The 20,099-nt window shown below is 37.2% G+C and overlaps 1 protein-coding gene across 5 annotated transcripts in view; it reads right to left on the bottom strand.

The window, feature by feature from the left end:
- The window catches only part of USP54 (ubiquitin specific peptidase 54), a 52,150-nt gene that overhangs the window by 21,216 nt on the left and 10,835 nt on the right, over nucleotides 1-20,099 (bottom strand). For all 5 annotated transcript variants that reach the window (XM_019617592.2, XM_010714392.3, XM_031554416.1 and 2 more), the window contains 8 exons: nucleotides 17,301-17,435; nucleotides 14,753-14,866; nucleotides 14,543-14,625; nucleotides 12,036-12,141; nucleotides 9,280-9,426; nucleotides 7,313-7,462; nucleotides 5,666-5,834; nucleotides 2,003-2,173 (listed from right to left, as the gene is read on the bottom strand). In XM_019617592.2, the coding sequence (XP_019473137.1) occupies nucleotides 2,003-2,173; nucleotides 5,666-5,834; nucleotides 7,313-7,462; nucleotides 9,280-9,426; nucleotides 12,036-12,141; nucleotides 14,543-14,625; nucleotides 14,753-14,866; nucleotides 17,301-17,435 (1,075 nt within the window). The remainder of the gene's footprint in view (nucleotides 1-2,002; nucleotides 2,174-5,665; nucleotides 5,835-7,312; nucleotides 7,463-9,279; nucleotides 9,427-12,035; nucleotides 12,142-14,542; nucleotides 14,626-14,752; nucleotides 14,867-17,300; nucleotides 17,436-20,099) is intronic.

Below are 20,099 nucleotides of genomic sequence, written 5' to 3'. Positions count from 1 at the left end.
TAAGACAGAACATCCACTACTCCCTCCCACGGAAATCTCAGTTGCATGAATAGGGCAGCCAGAATACGCACATTTTTCTCAGCAGCACAGGTTGGCAGGAGCAAGAGAGGGCTCATGCAGCCACCCTCCATGCTTTCATCCTGAAGAACCCAGGTACCTGAGGTCCTATGACCCAATGCTGGTCCTTCCCAGAAGGGCGATGTGGGATAGGGTCCAGAAAATTCTGGGCTGAAGTAGTGGGGTAAATGGCCATTAAATGTAGAATCCTGCTCTTGCCCAGAATGATTCAATAGCAGCAACAGTTGACAGGTCAATGTGGATGGCTTCTTAATAGCCCCACGGATCACCTTTTGATGACTGAACAGTTGCATAAGTTGGCAGACTCGCTTTTTGGAAAGGTTTCAGGAAGGCAAAAATAAAAGGGGAAAACATCCAGACAGGTGACTACCTAAGGGGACATACTGACTGTAACTAAAGCAGAATCAGGGAAGATGAGGATGACTGAAATTAGGTGGTGAGAAATGGTCTAGAACTGAAGGGAATAACATAGGACAGAATCATTGGGAGAAGAAAGAAAAAGAAGAGGAGAGCATCACTAAAACATGACAGAACAAAAAGTTAATATATTGAACTTAATCTGCTTACATGGTGGCAACCCTCCTACTACCCTCCCCTTCTTACTTTTTAAAAAATAGATTTGTGAAAAATTGTACCAAGAGTAATCTAATACAATACACTTTCTGCTACTTTTGCAGACCATACAAATAATACTCCACCAGCATTTTTATTTTTGGTTTTTCAGTAATCTTTGGATCAATGTGAATTTTGTTTCCTCACCGCTCTCCAATTCTGCTCCAACTTTCCCTTCTTTCTCACACTCTACTGAGGACTATTACCAGAACCTATAGTGCTAAGTATTTGCTAAAAGGTCAGAAGGATCTTCAAGCTATCCAAAACCACAGATTATAGTTACTTGAACCTCTGCTAAGAATAAAAAAAGTCTTGAAGAAAACTTTGAGACATTTTTTTCAGGTTGTGAAAGGCTTGTACAGTAGATTGTTTCAAATGGACCAAAGATGTTTAAGTGTCACAAGATGTAACAGCAACTACTTCACAACCAGAAGGACACAGTGGTGTGTTAGCTATTGACCCTGTTGCAACCAACAGTTGCTGATTCAACAGTTATTCCTCTTAAAAAGTCTTTAAAAAAAACAATAAAATAACTGCAAACGCATTTAGTAGGTCATATTTCTGATGCTTGAGAAGTCTGTCCTTAACTCATACACTGCTTTTTCAGAAGTGAAGTTAGTACTGCATGCAGAAGCAGGCTGACTGAGATCACTGGCCATGAGTAATACAAATCTAAGCTACAGACTTCCAGTTCATTTCTTTTCTGCAAGAGAGTCTTCAGGCAGACTCTTCAGCTGCCTGAAGGAATATGAGGACAAACTCTCTTCCAACTGTATGTTTTCACTTGTCTCCATAGCACAGGCAGGAAATCATCTTATGCTCCTCCCTGGTGCGGTATATACTGCTATATACTGCCAACACACACGTACACAGGAAGTCCTCGGTACTCAAGTATGGGAGATTCCTAGTGAGAGAAATACCTTTCCCAGGCAGCTGCAACTCCTGAAACAAACTGCCCATAGATGAGTAAGTAGTACACACATCACTTACCAAACTGTACAATGGTAGTGCACAACAAACTCCAAGTTCCAGAATTTTACATGACTAAGAGAGAAGGTAGATAGTGGATAACAGAAATAGCGTGTGTTAATTTTTGCCTGGCTACATAAAAGTCTACAAAAGCCAGCCATACACTTAAAATTATGCTAATTCTTGGGATTATAATGGTTAATTGCAAACCAAAGCCATACAGGACAGTAAACGTTGTTCACTAGTCTGTTATGGGTTGCATAAAAAGAGATTATTCACTGAGCTCCACTGTAGTCATCATATTTAATGACAATGATTACTATGATATAAATTTATCTGCTACCTGTGTCCCTGCTGCTTTGAGAAGCTGCATCATTGTCCACGTTGTAAATGACCGTTCCCTGTGAGTCAGAAGAGAAGTGACTGACCACAGACTCATGGTGTGCCTGTTTGTAAGGATAGCTGTCAGTCGAGGAATCTGTTCTGGTATCACTTGAGATGGAAGGTTCTCTCCCTAGAAAAGAAAGTAATGTTAAATTTCAATTTCTTGTGACTGATCAAAGAGTCAAGTGAGGCAAAAAAAGAACAAGAAGAGAGGAAACTATACGGAAGTTAACTCAAAAAGTAGAGGGCCAAACATATAAACAGAAATCCCAGAACACTTAATCTTACAGAAAAGGTTCTTTTCTGTGAGAAGAGGAAAAGGGTGTCATACAACCTTAAAATCTTTATTTCTATTCTCTCTGATTACTCTGAGTTTTTCAAGTCTATTTATCATGCAATATTAAACTATGTCCTTTGGACTGCTAAATACATGCTAGTACCGCATTGAAATTCCTTCTTTACTAAGTTTCATCTCTGTCAAGTGTAATTTAAGTATGAAACACACTGCCTCTAAGGAAGTCAAAGTTAAAAAAAATTAGTCAAGTACAAAATATTAATAAAGATAACAAGAACATAACAGGTCATAATAATTAACACACTATCTATTATGAATCAAAAGCTTAATAAACTTTATACTAAAGATTGTATCCCCATAGGTCGCTCTGAAAGTAACACCTCCTATTTATTTCAGTGGAAACTACAACAGATACAAATAGTGTATTAACACTAAACTTGGGCGCTTTGTATTTTGGTGAGAGAAAGTCCTGTAGCCATTGTCCTACTTAAGGCAAAATAATAGCTCTTACAGTCACAAGCTGCCCCTCAACTCCTTACTGGTTAAAAATCTTATTCATCTAAAGAAATAAAGAACACAGCCATTACAGGAGGTAACAGCCACAGAAAGAAAGGTGAATGTAAGAAAAAGGAATTGTGCTGTGGAGCTGAGTACTAGAGTACAATCTGTAAGCTGAAATCTCCACTCAACAGAAAATCATTGAATCATAAAATCCTCAGAGTTGGAAGGGACCTCTGAGGGCCATCTACTCCAACTCCCCTACAATGAACATGGTCATCACAGCTAGATCCGACTGTCCAGGGCCTGATCCAGACTCACCTTGAAAGTCTCCAGAAACAGGGCATCAACCACATCTCTGGGCTACCTGTTCCAGTGCCTCACCGCAAAAGACTTTTTCCTTACATCCAACCTATATCTACCCTCCATGGACTTGAAGCCATCTCCCCCTATTATATCATCACAGACCCTGCCAAAGAGTCAGTCTCCTTCTTTCCTGTAGCTCCCCTTTAGATACTGAAAGGCTGTCATCAGGTCACCCCACAGTCTCCTCCAGTCTGAACAGCTCTCTCAGTCTGTCCTCACAGGAGAAGTGTTCCTTTCTGTGGATCATTTCTGTGGCTGTTCTCAGGACACTCCAACAGATCCATGTCTCTCCTATATGGAGGAGTCCACAACTGGACAAGGTACTCCAGGTGAGATCTCACCAGCACAGAGTAGAGGGACACGATCACTTTCCTCTCCCTGCTGGCCATGCTTCTTTTGATCCAAAACCCAAACACTAAGATGAACTATTCAGATATCACTTCAGAACATTTCATATCAGCATCTCTGATAATCTTTCCTCCATAATTTGTGGTATCATATTTTAATGTGAGTAGATGCATTTATCAATGAAATTTTAGGTACAATATTTCAGTTCAGAAGCAGCTGTAGTTACACTCAGAAACAAAATGCTTTCCCAAAAAGCTATACTGGGATATAGAAGTCTGAGTATCAACAGGGCTGAAAAAGAAAAAAAAAGAATAAACCCATTTAGGGGTAGGAAAATGTGTAGCATGTTTTTTTCCTGGCACATCAACCTATAGTATCTCATAAAATTTTTCAAAACCTTTGCATTGATGTTGACTACTGCAGAATTTTGTTGAGCACGACTAAGTGTGAATGAGAGATTCATCAAGTTTTCCGGAATCAAAGAGCAGGTTACTCATCATAACCTTCTGAGTTCTATCTGAAAGGAAATATCTTTAAAATTTTTATATGTATGTATTTTTATACTTAGCTTCCTGAAGTTGTTTTAGAACACAACAATATTAGATACTGAAGAGACACTGAGTAGAAGCATTCGCAATGTATTTCCTGGAGACCAAGCAGCAGAACTACAAGGCCTGTTTACAGCATATAACAATCTGATGCTTGTAGAGCTGCTGATGGATAGCAGTAGAGGGTCTTTCCGCACTCCAGGCTCCCTGGTTTTCTTCAGAACAGGACAATATATTTATAAATTGAAAGACATCTTGTCAACTGAGAAGTAAAAGTTTTCTTAACAGCTTTTATTTGCACTTATTTTAAGAAGAGTTGGAGATTTGTTTCATTACTACCAGACATCTATATATAACTAAGGAGACAGCAGATGTTCTCTATTGATTTACTGATTAGGAAGCATAAAGCTAGATATTGTCCACAAAAACTATAAAATATTCTTAGAATTACAGATGTAAAAATAGGCTAAAAATTCAGGAAAAAGCTGTATTTCTGGTTTTGGCTTTACCTTGTTATTCTTGACAACCAATAAATCCCTTCTAATACAAAATATTCTCTGCAACCATCCAAAAACAGAAACAATTTTCTTTGCTAAGCCATTATTGAATAAACTTAAACCCTATTTCTAGTCTTCACCTTATCTGCATTGCAAATGCACGTCTTTCTCAGAATATATCTATTGCTCATAAATCATACTACTATAGGCTGAGGTCCTACTTTAACATCCAAAATCATCCAGAAATTCAGTAACCCAGCAGCCCATCACACCACTAACAATACGTAGAGCAGACCAAGTTATCACCTCTGAAGCAACTTATTTGGATACACCTTTCTAATTCAATGACTACCTACATTACACAGAATTCAGGAAGTAGAAAAGCATTACTGGCATCTTCATTGTTAAGTCTTACATATCTACAGTTGTAATTTTTTTTTTTTTAATGAAAAAGGAATCAAGTAAACATCACCCACATGCATAAGCCTTTGCCAATTCCTTTTCCTTCTGTTTCCCACAAATCAGTCTGTATCTCAAACGTTACTTTAAAAAAGACAAGCCAAAGGTTGATAACTGCACTAATTCTTGCTCTCTCTTCCTACCATCCCCAGTATTTCTTCTCCTTTCCCTCAGATTCTTTCACTATCCCAACAAAGGATGCATTTGTGATGTTTCCTTAATGTTTCCTTTCCCTAACTTCCCTCCCAAGCTTAATTCTGCAGCTTCCTTTGATTGGAATGATTTTATCATTCCTTTCCTGATAGAACTACTGATAGATTTATGAACTCAGTCCATGAATTCATCAGTTATTCTTCCTCCCTACAGCCACTTCGCAATAGACCCTTCAGTTCTTTTTTCCATCTTTTCTCTAACTTTTATTTTTATGCTTAAAAGATTGCTATCCACTGGAAGAAAGGTTCAAAGGTAAAATACTGTAGATCCTCCTCAGAATTCTAGATCTGCTTTGAAAAGTAACAACCGCTAACAGAAACACACTCAAAACAAAATAAAATTTTTTCATACACAACACTACAGAGTAAAGGAATAAACATGCAGTCCAGAGTGTTTACCTGAGTCTTCACTATCATAGCAAGTCCTACTATATTGCTGCAAATCCACTTGAGGGGGCAAGTCTTGTGTTGACACTGGAGTTCCTCGCGGATCAGCATACAGCAGCAGTAAAGGCTGATAATGACCTTTAATACATTTTGTCACAACATCTTTCCATTTTGGACCAATCTGAATTAACAACAACAAAAAAATATTAGGACAACTTTGTCATAATTTTCTACAGTAAGGATTCTTTTTCCCCCCCATCTTTTTATACTGACATTCTTCCACTTCTTCGACATTCAGTACTGAAGAAGACACCTCAGGACTGCTAGTCACAAGTTGAAAAATACTTCGAAAAGAACATTACTTCTAAAACCTAACTGCAAGCAAACTATCTCTTAAAACTGACATTTCCTTTCCTCTGAGACTCAGCTTATTTGAGAAGAAAATTATCATTTACAGCATCATCTGGTCAAGAACACATTTGGAACACAGTGGAATCAGTTCAGCTAAAACCAAGATATTCACCATTTTGTGGCTAAACAATCATAATTTTTGCTAAAAGTATAACTACAAAAACAATTCTTCCCTTTCAGAAGGTTTGGTTTCTTTGTTGTTACTGTTTTTTTTGTTTTGTTTTGTTTTAATAAAAAGCTGTTCATCCCTTCAAACATTCAAACTTTGCATCAGTCAAAACAAAAGATCAGTTAACAAAGCTCTTTAATCCTTCCACCACCATAAACAAAATGAACGGTAAGCAAAAAATTACATCTCCTGCGTGACAGCAAATTTAAGTCAATGCTAACCACTGTGGAGTGTGAATCTCTTCTGCTGCTAAAACGAACTCCACAGCATTTTGAAAAATGAGGTAATTATCATCACCATATCATCTCAGAAATATTCCTCATATACAAATACACACTTTATTAAATGCACTGAACATCTTTTCTAAAAAGAAAGAAACAAAACTGCACCATACACAGTTAATTCAACTAAAGCACTGCAATACCTATCATTGGCAGTTTTGCTGCAAACAAATGTGACTGAGAACAAATTGAAGGATTAGTTTTCCCTTTGAGACTGTGCCTGGCATGACTACAGGAGAAAGTTTTCCTCTCTCATGTTTGAGCCTCCATGACAAGAAGGAATAAAAGGAAAGTGGTGTGAAATAAAAAATAAAAAAAACAAACTCATGGGATGTAGTAACACTGTGCCAAGATCCAAGCACTAGTATATGGAATGTCAAGAACTTCACAATTGCTGAAAAGAAATGAACAAACAAGTGGAAAATTTGTTGTTGGCAACAACTACCAGGGAAGACTGGCATCTAGATAGGTCAATAAACAACCCCAAAAGCCCTCACTAAATAGCAATGTTGCTCCTCAGCAAGGGAAAGAGAAGCATGTTAGCCTTGTGCGCAAACAATAGGGTTTGAAAAAACATGAAAGAACATCAGCCAACACAACAAAACTAAAAATGATGTGCTTCTGAGATTTCCAGTATGCTTTTCCAAGAACGCTTTACTCATGAAAAGGTACAAAGCTATGGGTTTTGAGTGGGAAAATAGATTAAATTTCTCAAAATCTTTAAAGATCAGTAAGGATTTGCACACAAGTAGTTAGCAATTTTCAAAGAGACAGTTTTTCTAAACATTATTTTCTTACCTCTTTGACATGAGCATCATCAAAGTACATCCATTTACGAATTTTAGTTTGGAAGAAGAAAGTAGAATAATGTTTTCCATAGTAACAAATCATTCCCACCAAATACAGCTCTGAGTGTTTTGCTCTGTCATCAGTTACTCTGAAGAAGAGCTTCAAGAAGGGAGATAAGGAAATTGAAAGTCAAAAATCAATAACACAGCATTTTAATATTGCCTTCCGTACCATAAGGTACTATCAAGAAGCATAAGTTGTTTTTACTTCAAGAGACAGAGAAAATAAGACAACAAAGACTGAAGTAATTAACCAACATTCAAGCAAAAATAGAGACATAAACCAGGAACAGATTATCAACCGAGCAGGTGCTCAAGAATCAAGTCAGTCTTGGAGACTCTAAAAATCTATAGAAGCAAAACTATGCACTGAAAGAAATTACCCACATATTCTCTGTGTTTTTCTTGCTGATTCTATGAAATACTATTTAAATCTGTTATTTCCTCTTTACTTTGTAGAAACGATGCAGCTCTGACACTAAACAGCTGGCATTTATTTTTGACTCAAGCAGACTTCAATTTAAGATAATATCATGTAAAAGATGAAATGAACATATCAGCAGGTCAAAAGAACTTGTCCCACACAAAAATCTGTCCTCTGATATTAATTGATCACGTTCTATTTAAAAATATACTGCAGTCATTTTTAGAGCATTTAGTGCTTTACTGTGCAAGTACTGCACTTTGTGTACAACTACATTTCTTTCACATTAACTTGCTCTGATTTTAAGTATTTTAATGTAGTATCTCAGTGCTACGGTAGGACACAGCTACAATTCAGTATATATACAATTCAGCACTAAAACATCATCTAATTTAGATTAAGTAAATCCTCTAAAAGACAAATCCCATGGATGCTGTGCACTACTTAATTTAACCTATCAGTGAATCAAACAATGTCAGCCATCATATCTGAGTTTAAAACTGCTCAGTTTTAAGTAACTCCTAAGCATTACAACCACACATTTAAACTAAAAGGATAAAGAGTTAAATAATCATAAACCATAATTTATCTTCATAAGTAATAGAAATAAACTGCTCTTCAAAGTGAAAAGTGTACAGATGTATTTTAATAAAAATCAGCACAAATCACAACCTAAAATTCCCTTACACATGTTTTTATTCAGACAAACTGTTTTTTGGAGTATTTTTTTCTTATTTTCAAGAACCATCCACAATAACTTAATAAAGTTGAGAATATGAAACTATTCCGGTACTTTTACAGTTTTTGAGAAGCATTTGGAAGCAGATCAGATCTTTGGATCTACCCTCTATTTATAGAAGCTAAAAAGGTAAAGGTAGCAACTTTTTATTTTTATTATTCAATCCATTACTATGAATTATTATGAGAAAAGTTGTGCATTTTGAGGTAATTAAAATGCATAGGTCCCTCTGAAAGTAATGTTTCCCAATTATTCCCATGAAAACTATAACAAGTGCAAAGATGGTAACACTCTGATAGAGCAAATTCTTAGCTACAAAGCACTATTTTTCAACATAGTCACTACCACTAGCTGTGCATTTTCTCCAGCAACGAAGAGGAACCTGCATTCTGCACTCCTAAAAATCTGCACCAGAGGAGGTGACCCACTGTCACTGTTGCCACTGCCTCACTGTGTCACACCCACTGTTTGGTCACCATAAACATTCAGCAAACATTGATGAATGGCAGTGGGTGCCATTTTTGCTGCACAGAGGAATTCAGTGACATGTCTTTGCTCTACATGCATTTCCATATCAGACATCATTTTGTCAGACTACCTCTCTGCTGCCATCTGTCACACAGCAACAAAATGTAAAAGAATATCAACAGGAAGGTGCAGCCTCTACAGTCATACCACCTGCATCTGCCTCTGACATAATGGGCCAACAATAGGAGGCATTACTTTCAGAGCAGACCTCATACGAAATACTCACATCTCCCAGTTTAAGGCAAGTGCCCAGGCTGTGAATAACATCCTCAGCCAGATCAGAGTGGTCTGAATCCCAAACCAGGCCAATGGTGATGATCTGTGGAGAGTTCATCAGCACACGACGAATGCGTATCTTTTCCCCACAGTTACTCTGAAAATTTAAATAAAACATTGAAAATAAATCTGTTTATTGCAATGTTAGTGCTAGCCATTAACAAGTGCAAAGTTCAATAGTACAGTTGCCACTGCAGATCTTCATTGCTTATTTCTTGTTTCGTTTTCCTTTTTTTCCTTTTTAATACTGCTATCTCTACTTATCAACCAGCCATTTCCCCATTCTCTAGCCAGAGTATTTGTCAGAGATAAGCTTGCTTTTGAAGTTAACACATTTCTCAGTGGTTCTTCTGATCCATTATCTGTTGGAATTATAGGCATCTTTAAAGCATCATGAAAAAACCCACCATCTGAATTAAGAGATTATCACTGTAATTCTAGGAAGCAGAGCATTATCTTTTTATTTTCTGGACAACTTTGATGAAGTCTCATTAGAGCACTCACTTTCCCCCTGGGGTGGGTCACACAGAAAAGATCCCAGAAAGAGAGCATCTTCAAAATGAGATTAGTTTCTCATCACTATGGGGAACAGTTTCTGAATTTAATATACTCATTTCTGACACTGCAACTCTAGAAACGAGGACATAAGGAGCTCCTTCCTGACAACAGTTTAGAAAGTTAACCAAGTACATGTGTGGTTGTAGGCTTTTTTTTTTTTTTCCATTCCAGATAGAAAGATGATGCTTACACGTAGATATCAGACATTTATATCAAAGATCACTACATACACATTTTGCAACAGGTATTCAAAGTACAAGCAATTCTGTGGATTACCTCACCAAAACGAACAAAAAACCAACTATCTTACTCTCAGATAGTCATTATCTTTGTTCCTCCTGCTAACCTGAGCACTTTTTGCAAGACAAGAATAATACAAAATCCTAATTAGTCATGCTAGTGAAGCTTCTAGTAGTCCAGCCTTAGTTAAACATCAGTAAGAATGCTTCCCAAATAAACTAAGAAAAGGTCAGCAAGAGCTGGCAAGCAATTTCACCCAGCTGTTTATTTCACAGTTACAAACCTGTTCATCTTCAAAAAGAACATCTTAGTGTTTCTACTAAATAATCATGTTTTAGTTATTAAATATCTTAAGACTTGTTGTTGTTTAAAACATGAGTATCTTCATTTCTTTTACTGAGATAAGGAAAACCACATATTCACCAATATCTCCTAAAAAAAAAAGAATTTAATATTTGAATGGAGACTAAAAATGAAAGTTTCAAAGTTAGAAGCTACAGAGGGCTGGTGGGGAGGTAGTCATAGAATGGAAATGTGTACAGCAGCCCCAGGGATTGGACACACAAGCCATTCCTGCTAGAGCCTGTTACTGCTAAACAGCAGGCTCATGAGGCACTGAACAGTGGTATTATACAAAGCAACAATTATGCAGCTATTCCCTGCCCAAAGTATTAATAAATATGTAAAGAAGTTTGATGATGGCTGTTACATACTTATTTAAAACTCTGAATCTGAATGTACCCAAATTAAAAGATAGAAGATATCAAACTTGTTTTAGAACCAAATCACAGTCTTATGATTTGAAGGGGAAAAAGTTAGTTTTATATAAAACCACTTTTATTTTTCTTAAACTAATTAATGTATGCATTTATAATTCAGTCAGATTGTTAGATTTTTACTGTGTAGCAGTAAGCATTTTTAGGCAGTAACATTTTTAAGAACAGCAGCCTATGATTATCAACTTAGCATATACAGTAATTGTTTTTAAAAGGTTATGGACCAGTTAAATGCAAACCATCACACATTTTCTGGTCAGCATCTCCCATACTCCGAACAGTATACCTCATTCAGAAATTTGAAACAATACCTCCTCAGATTTTGTGTGATGGTTCCTGCCTTTGCCATAGCTCTCGCAGACATACCGGCTAGTCTACAATCCCTCACCGTTGGAATAACCTCTGACAATAAGAAGTGGCTGTTCTTTTCTCTTCCCCTTTGATCAATTTTGGCTACATGATGCAAGTACAGTACCAACAGAAAAATTTATTCCAATTGAAAGATTGTGAGGGAAGTTGAATGGAAGATTATCCAGGCAAAACAACTGACCTTCTACAAGCAATTACAGTAACTGGTGCAGAAGTTCTACTACCTGTGCCACAGCACGGTACTACTGGGAAGATTCTTTAAGAAATAAGTACTTCTTTTCTCATGCTCTTATTACTGATGGTACACACTGCTTTCACAGGAGAAAAAAAAAATCACCAGAGAAACTGGATGAATTTCTGGAACACTCCTAGAAAGCCTAGCTAATCAAAACCATAGCCAAAATGCAGATCTCCCATAAAAAGATAAAGTCTCCACGTTCTCTTTCACTTCTGTTTCTTTAGTTAAGGTCTGAGAAATTTCTTCATAGGATAAAAGAAGAATAATTGCAGCATCATACGTTGGCATTGGAGGCTTTAAAAATCTTCAGTGAGGCACTCAGCATCAGCAGTTTTCTTTTTCTTCATTAAATAACTGAGAAGCATTGAATTCAAACCCAAAGAAAAATCTCATATATCCTTTCCCTTAACATTCCTTTGAACTAAATCTTGAAAAATGCTCATGAGTTAAGAAATACATACCAGTGTAATCTGTTAACTCTTCTGTCCTGTCTGCCCTGCTCAGAAGAAAACTAAACATACTAACCGGACAATTTCTCAGGTCTCCCATAGTGCTGGCATTCTGTAGTAGCTCTCCAAACATATCTGGAGTGGGTTTCTCACGTCTCTCCAGCATACAAATAGCTTGATTGCTTTAGCATAAAGGATAGGAAACAAATTTTAACAAAAACAGAAAAATACAAAACACATTAAGAGTGTTTCACTGAAAAGCTGAGAACCTTAACTTGCACAACATTTTTTATATTTAAAAGGTTATGGACCAGTTAAATGCAAACCATTTAAGGTTGTAGTACAGAAAAATCATATGATTAAAAACACTCCCCTTCAGCAACCACATTAGTGAAGTAGCACAGCAAAGCACATCCTTACTGAGAAAACTATAGGTGAAAAATAGCACAGTATTCAATTGATTTCACTGTCCATGTTAAAAGAAAAATAACAGTAAGTACACAAGAATACTAACGGCCTCAAGCTTAACATGTCTTATGAGGTAAATAAACATACTACTCTTTTGGGGCTTTTTTTTTTTAAATAATGTGCAACTCTATATTAAAAAAATCTCTATAATGTTAAGTACTGAATACAGTTTACATGACTATTTTGCTGCTCTTCTAATAAATGTAGCAGGTAGCAGCCACAAGGAGGAACAACATCTTGCTTTACATTACTCAATTAACAGCTTTCAAGACTACCTTTTGAGGCTATGCCCCTCATGCAGGACAACAAATGAAGAGTTTTTCATTCCAGTCAAAATTTCAAGACAGAAACAAACAACAGTCATGCCTCTAGTATGTTATGGCAGGTTTTAACTGAGCAGCAAGGATGAGAAAAATCAGCTTCCCTCTTCTACAATTCATTCAGCAGAACTGTAACAGAGCTAGAGCACCAGCTCCTTTAATGAAAGGTCATGGCAATCAGCAACTAGAAAGACCAAGTGTTATACCCACCTTTAGCACTGACATGAAAGAGTAATCAAGAAACTAAGACTGGTCAATCTTGCTCTACTATCTGGGGAGACAAATAGACCAAATATCCCCTTGGAAATCACCTTGTCATAAGAATGATAAGAAGGTGAATCACAACTGTCAGATTTTCCACAGACAAGCTATGCATGACTAAGTTGACTAATTCCTATCATGAAAAGATAAGCTCTATTGACAAGAGGAGAACAGTGAGTTCTCATTTGGTCTCTAGCAAGACTTCTGAGTCTTCTACATTGTTCCTGTGGCCAAACTGGGAGGTGTAGACTGCAAAGGTAAACTCTCAGAAAGCTAACTGCATCCTGGGCTGTATCAAAGGAAGGGTGGACAACAGAGCAAGGGAGATGACTGTCCCCCTCTGTTCTGCCCTGGGGAGGCTTCATCTGAACTACTTTGTCCAGGTATGGAGCTCCCAGCAAAAGAAAGATGCGGAGTTGTTGGAGCAGGTCCAGAGGAGGGCCAGAAAGATGATCAGAGAGCTGAAATGCCTCTCCTACAAAGAAAAGTTAAGGAAGCTGAGCTTGTTCAGTTTCGAGAAAAGGCTTGTGGAGACCTCACTGCAGCTTTCCAGTACTTCAGAGGAGCTTATAAACAGGAGGGAGACCAACTTTTTACAAGGTCTAATAGTGATAGGATAAGGGGGAGGCAGTTTTAAAATGAAAGAGGGGAGATATACATGTTAGGGGTACATTTTTTACTCAGAGGATTGTGAGGCACTGGACCAGGTTACCCAGATAAGCTACAGATGCTGCTCCCTGGAGTAGACTCCCTGGAGGTGTTCAAGGCCAGGTTGCATGGGGCCCTGTGTGAACTAATCTAGTGCCTGATTTAGCAATTGGCAACCCTGCTCAAGACAGGGGAATGGAACTGGGTGATCTTCAAGGTCCCTTCAAATCCAAGCCATTGTATGAATACAAAGTGGACCAAAACCTAGTTGGAACTTCAGGTTCACAGAATCTGCAGTCCATAGAGTGCACTCTAGTGATGAATGTCAACAGAATTACTGGGCTTTAGCATGCAAGTTGAGCAAAGTAATTGTTTCTCTCTATTCAGTAACAACAAGGACACATCCAGAGCATTGTAACCACTTTTATGAGCCCCCCCCCCTTCCCAGTACAACAGATGTATGTGGAACTGGATTGGAATAAGTCCTGCATAGAGCCAGGAAAGGGTTGAATATATCGGGAAAAAAAGAAATAAAAATCACACAGAGAGTAAAGCTTTGGAACAGCCAGTCCAGAGAGATAATGCAATTTCTGTCCTTGAACTTTCCAAAACTCAGCTGCACAAAACTCAGAGCAGACTGATAAAGCTTTAAGTTAGCTCTGGTTTGAAAGGGAATACGGACTAAACAGAAAAGATACATTGAACAATGCCTAAGTTATTTTCTGTTCCACTAAACTCTCATGCCCTTTGTAGTGGTTATAAAGGCTCCACCAACTCTGTACAAATCATCTTCTGGACAATTAGCATTATGAAGGTGAAGATCAAATGGTAACAGTAGCATAAATAAGTTCTCTTCCCTGTAAAAAAAAAAATAAATTGAACTCACCAAAGCGATGTTGTGGAAATATAATGTACCATCTGGATGAAAGGTAATGGGTCAGAAGTGGCACCACAGCTGGTACAAACACACTAAAGAGAAAGAAAAAGAGAAAGTATTATACAGATAAGATTTTTTTGGTGGTCCAAAGCTACACATCTTCAGATTAAAACACGAGGCTGAGAAGTGGCGATTTGTATAAAACATGCATCATCTCACCTGTTCAAACAAGGTCATTGCAAACTTCTGATGTGAAACGCAATGTGGTGCAGTGCAAATATCTTCCTTTGTCTCATCCGCAATGTGGAAGTGAATTCGCATTAACAGGTTTTCCTAGTCCAAGAGACAAGAAAGAGTGAAAAAGTAGTTTCAAATGTAAAAGAAAATGGCACATTGACTTTGAAATGCTACACCAAATAACCATTTATCTTATTTACTGGAACAGTTGAAGATTCTGTCATTGATCAGTCTGCCCAATAATCAAAAGTGCATGGATTTGACCAAACGGAGCAGAAAGAACAGCTCCACAATTTTACATTGGTTGCTACTAAGTTCTCCTCATCAGCACCAAGTAACCCTAAATCAATTTCTACACTACACAGGAGTTTCAAAATATGACAAATAATCTACATTTTATGAAAGAGGGAGAAAACTAATAAATGAAGAGGTAGATTAAGTTTCACGTGAAACAAAAGCACTGAAAATTTTCTAGACAATGCCATCTGTTTTAAATAAATCTGAGGATTTATTTTCCTCTCCTCACATTGCTAGCAACATTTAACTGGGACCAACAGAAGAAATCTGCCTCCTCTTCCAGCAGCAGTTTTCACCACCAGCATGACTTGCACGGATGGTTGATATAGATTTGCAGCAATCAGGTCAAGACTGATTAGTAGGCAAAACAGCTCTGTCCTAGTACAATTTCCCCTTAACACAGGAATTTAAGATCTTTTGCCACTTAAACTGAATCCCTGCCTTTAGGGCAGAAAAGGTTAAGTGAAAAGCTTTGGAATTATCTCTGCCTTAAAACTTAACCTCAGAACAGAATTTCTACCAGTTTTTATTGCCTTCGTGCCAGTACAATTAACCTAACAAACATGACTGTGGTAACTCCTCCTGTAACACAAAATGAACTATTTAGATTAGATTTCTCAAGAAACAAACTAAATCTGAAGTTCCCATGTTGTACTACATACAGACCTCTGTACATGTGCTCAGCTGCACACAGATTTGACAAAGCTGTGTTGACAGTCTCCTATGTAGGCTCATCTCTTTTGTTTCACTTTGAAGCTTTATTGTTACAATCTATTCCCATTTTGAGCAGGCCTATTAAACTATACTGTTTTTCTATACCATTACTCTGCCATGGTACTCCACAAACATAGAGTAGCTTGCGTTATCATAATTCCATTAGCAGTCCATTTAGTCTAAGAACTACAATAGTTCTATGAATTTATCACTTTACAATAATTTCCTACATTGCAAATGTCAAATTAGGCAGGTACAGGAAATGAAAGATTTAATCCACTCAATGGTGCTCTGCCTGAGAGGAGTTTTACACTGCAGTAGTAATACCAACGTGTTTGTAATTGGATTAAGAAGTAATATCTTTCTTAACATCCAGGTAGTATGCATACACCCACAGACACCATTTCCAAGAAGGAAAGGAGTCAGTAGTTCAGCAAGACAAAAATACCTCCTACTTAAAGAAATACATGAAAATAAAGAAGGAAAAGAAGAAAACATGAACATAAGAGAAGAAAAAGTTCCTATATAGAAAAAAATAATCACAGTAGGTCAAACTAAGGATTTAAGATTTGCGTGTCAACACCCAAAATCCTTTTATATTTTTGAGGTGATCCTTAAAACTAACATCCCAAGTCACTCTTGCAGTGCCTACTGTATCAACAATATCACCAAAGTGAAGATAATAAAAGAGAACAAATCTCTTTGTGAGCACGTACAACCTTGTTCACAGAATTGTTAGCACACAGTTCTGGCTGGACAAAGCATCTTCAGTGAACAATAATAGTCAGAATGGCACAACAGTGGAGCAAGAACAAGAGAAGTCAACGGTCCTGGCCACAGTATAATATGGAGTATTTTTTCAGTGCACAGTACTCCTTTCAGTACTACCTGAACAAACTTTACTTATTTGGTGTAACTCTTCTTCAAAAAGCTTAACAATTCAGACCAGGTCTGCAATATAAGATTTTCTAACGTATATCTGCTAAGAGAAATTTGGGAAGAGGGGGGCCAAGGCAGGACATGGCAGATCTTCACAAAGATCTTTACCTATATAAAGGTTATAGAAGAAGATAAGCAAGCAATCCCAACTGACAATTTTGTTGGTGCCGACAAAGACTTTGCACTAATGACCAATTCTAAGTGTTTGCAGATGAGGAAGCTCGATTGCTTTCTTTGATTGTGAGCATTATGTTTGTGAGGTTTTAGTATCATAGCCTGTATCAGAATTTTGAAAAGCATGGAGAGAATTTTTTATTATAAAAACAATTCCTATCAAACATATTCTTGAGACTACAAGCAGAATATATGTGAAGTTGAAATTTAAGTATGTAATACTGATGTTTCCATTTCAAAATCATTAGTGATAGTTCTTAAAACAAATGCTGGATCCCCCACTGGACACCTAAAGCTTGGTGACTTTTTTGAGGACGCAAGGTCCATTGAAATTGGGGTGGGGAGCTGACTGTGTAGTGGGAGTGTTTGCATCTATGCCTTCTGATCATCTTTCAGTCATACTCACAAAACATTCAGCAGCATCATCCATAATGCCCAGCTGGAACCGCTGCTCATCCTGAAATGTCTTTGCAAGAGCTGTGCGTAGGGCATCTGAAGGCAGCACTTTCTCACTGCTACATTGAAACTGGTTGAAGATACTCTAGTAAGAAAACAAATAAACAAAAAGTTTAACCACTGTATTTTCAAACACACAACCACTAAGTTGTCTGAAAACAAACAAGAAGCTTTTAATTCACATTGACCAAGCAATAAAGATATTTGTACTGTAAAGTAACCACAATAAAAAATCCTAGGGGTTTCTCCTTTGAAGCTGTTATCTATCTTCCTGGTGCTTTCCTTCCTTTCCTTTCAAAGAACATAGAAGCAAAGAAGGGAGGGTTGGGAGCAGGGCCAGCTTTCCTGCACGATAATCATCCTTAGACCTTCCTCCAACTTCGATTCCTGAAACAAATACAATGGACATCAAAACTTCTTCACTTTTTACTCCTATTTTCCCAGCTTGACTTTTTAACTTCACATCAGTAGCATTCTTCCTACACATGCTTTTTTCTTTCCTCTCTCAGTCATGGCTTTCCTAACTTCTTAGCCCACAATGTGTTGTTTGCAATCTTTCAGGAATTTATTTACTTTAAATAAGCACAAATAGGTAAGAATCAGATGATGACTGGGTCAGCATAAGGAGAGAAAAATGCATTACGTGAACAGCAGCTCCTATCTATGGCCAGCTGTTCAATTGCTTCCAGGTACCTGTTATTTTAACACCTGTATATCTCACAGCTCATCTGGGTAATGACTTGCAATAAGTAGTCCTAAAAAGAAGCATTATAATTGAAAGTGTGAGTTATCTGCGTGAAAGTTCAACATATATTCCCAACTGAAGAAGACCCAACTTCTATTGTGTGCATAATCTCTAAAACATTTTCTGAATTATTTAATTTTCATTGTGCCCTCCTACAAAAGAAAACAGAATAATATGGTACACAAGCTCCTCAGTAAGTGAAAAATTCTAGACCTTATTTTCAAACTGTTCTTACTCTAATTTTTATGACAAATGAGTTTCTTCATCAGCACTGATCTCAAAATTTCATTTGCCTCTAAACCTTTCCACACAACTTTCTTAAAGATCACTCAAAAATCTTGTTCTTACTGCAATTAAAACAATATCTTCAGTCGTTAACTACTTGGCTTTTCTGTCTTCTAGACAAGTACAAGAAAATAAGAAAGCTAGCTCCAAAGTGGTTTGTTGGCTTGGTTTTCTTTCCAATCTGTGATGAGAACCTGTAGCAGCATTCATTCCTGTTACTTCTCCCCTTAATTACTGAAAGCTTCTCTCCAGCATATTTAGAACCAATATTCACTAGAAATAAATAATCTGAATCTTTCTCTCCCTTAACCGGTCTTATTTGCTTCTTATCAGGAAATGAACAGGTAGACTGGGACGTCTGCTTAATTCAGCTGCTTTGAGGAAGATGAAAGAATGCAGAATGTTCCAGTCACTGCACAGCCACACAAACAAATCTGGTCTGCTTCATTCCTGGCTATGGAAATGGTAGAATTTATAATACTGACAGATTATCTAATACAGATGTAAAACATGCATCTCTCTTCACCGATATTTTTATTTTGGTAACGTTTCCAGTGTTGATTGATGGATGAGGGCCCAGCAACGCTGAAGACAGGTAGCTCTTCTGACACCACATTTATTAGAATATCAGATAATAACAGGGAAAGTTGTAATAAAGAGAAGGCTGTGAGGCAATTAAAGTCTCCCATCTCATGAGTTACAGATAATACCTTTCCTCAGCTACCTTATATTTACATATATAAAAATTGAAAGAATATCCAAGCTGGTCCTTAACAATCCCAATTTCAATTTCTATCCCACTGACAACAGAGCAAGTTTCTTGTTGTTGCATTAGTAGATTTTTCTCATCTCAGCAGACATCTAAAAACAAAAACAGTGAAAAACAATTCCACCCTATTTAAGCTCCTCCCTTTAAGGGATTTAAGAGCACCTTGAAGTATTCATGACTGTGCTTCAGAAACATGTTCATTCTGGTTATCTTTGGTCTCACTTTATAGATCTGGAAACTGAGGCACTTGCCTAGCAGCTTAGCAGGCAACTGAGCAGCAGGGAACTGATGGACAGGTCATAGTTAGCCCCAAAGAGCTCAGAAACGACTGCACTTTTGGTAGGGGGAGAATCAGCATAGGCTCCTCTCAAGTTAAAAGCAGAAGCCACCAAGCAACCATATTTCTGGAAAAAGCATACTTCACTTTTACCTGTAAAGTCCATAATAGGTAACATAAAAAGATTCAGGAACAAAAATGTGATCCTGATGATTATAAGCAGCTCTTTGAGTTTCCCAGACGACCCTCCACTTTTAATTTTTTTTTTTGGCATCACAAAATAATTGCAGACTTCATGATAAAAAGCAAAGAACAGAAATAAAAAAAATCTTTTAGTAAATATAACAGCCAAGAATTATGAAATCACAGTTACCATAATCTTAGAACAGAAATAATCTAGCAGTATTATAGAATATCATGAAGAATTCTATTATGTAAAATCAAGCAGCAAAAGACCCCAGTATTAGATAGAATGTCCTTCAATACTTGGAATGGCATAGTTTTCTTTAAATTATGAAGATTGAAATGTCTTAAAAACAATGAACAATCTTAAAGGTCAAATCTTTAAAGTCCTTTGAAACGCACCACTTGTGTCTTATAGGAAGCCCCAAAAAACACCTGAAATAGAGTCAGATGCACTTTGAACCAAGTGTTGTTGCTGGCTTTGCCCTTT

This window comes from Meleagris gallopavo, chromosome 8 (genome assembly GCF_000146605.3).
Source record: "Meleagris gallopavo isolate NT-WF06-2002-E0010 breed Aviagen turkey brand Nicholas breeding stock chromosome 8, Turkey_5.1, whole genome shotgun sequence".
Classification (NCBI taxonomy): domain Eukaryota; kingdom Metazoa; phylum Chordata; class Aves; order Galliformes; family Phasianidae; genus Meleagris; species Meleagris gallopavo.
This window is presented reverse-complemented; position numbering and strand designations above follow the sequence as displayed.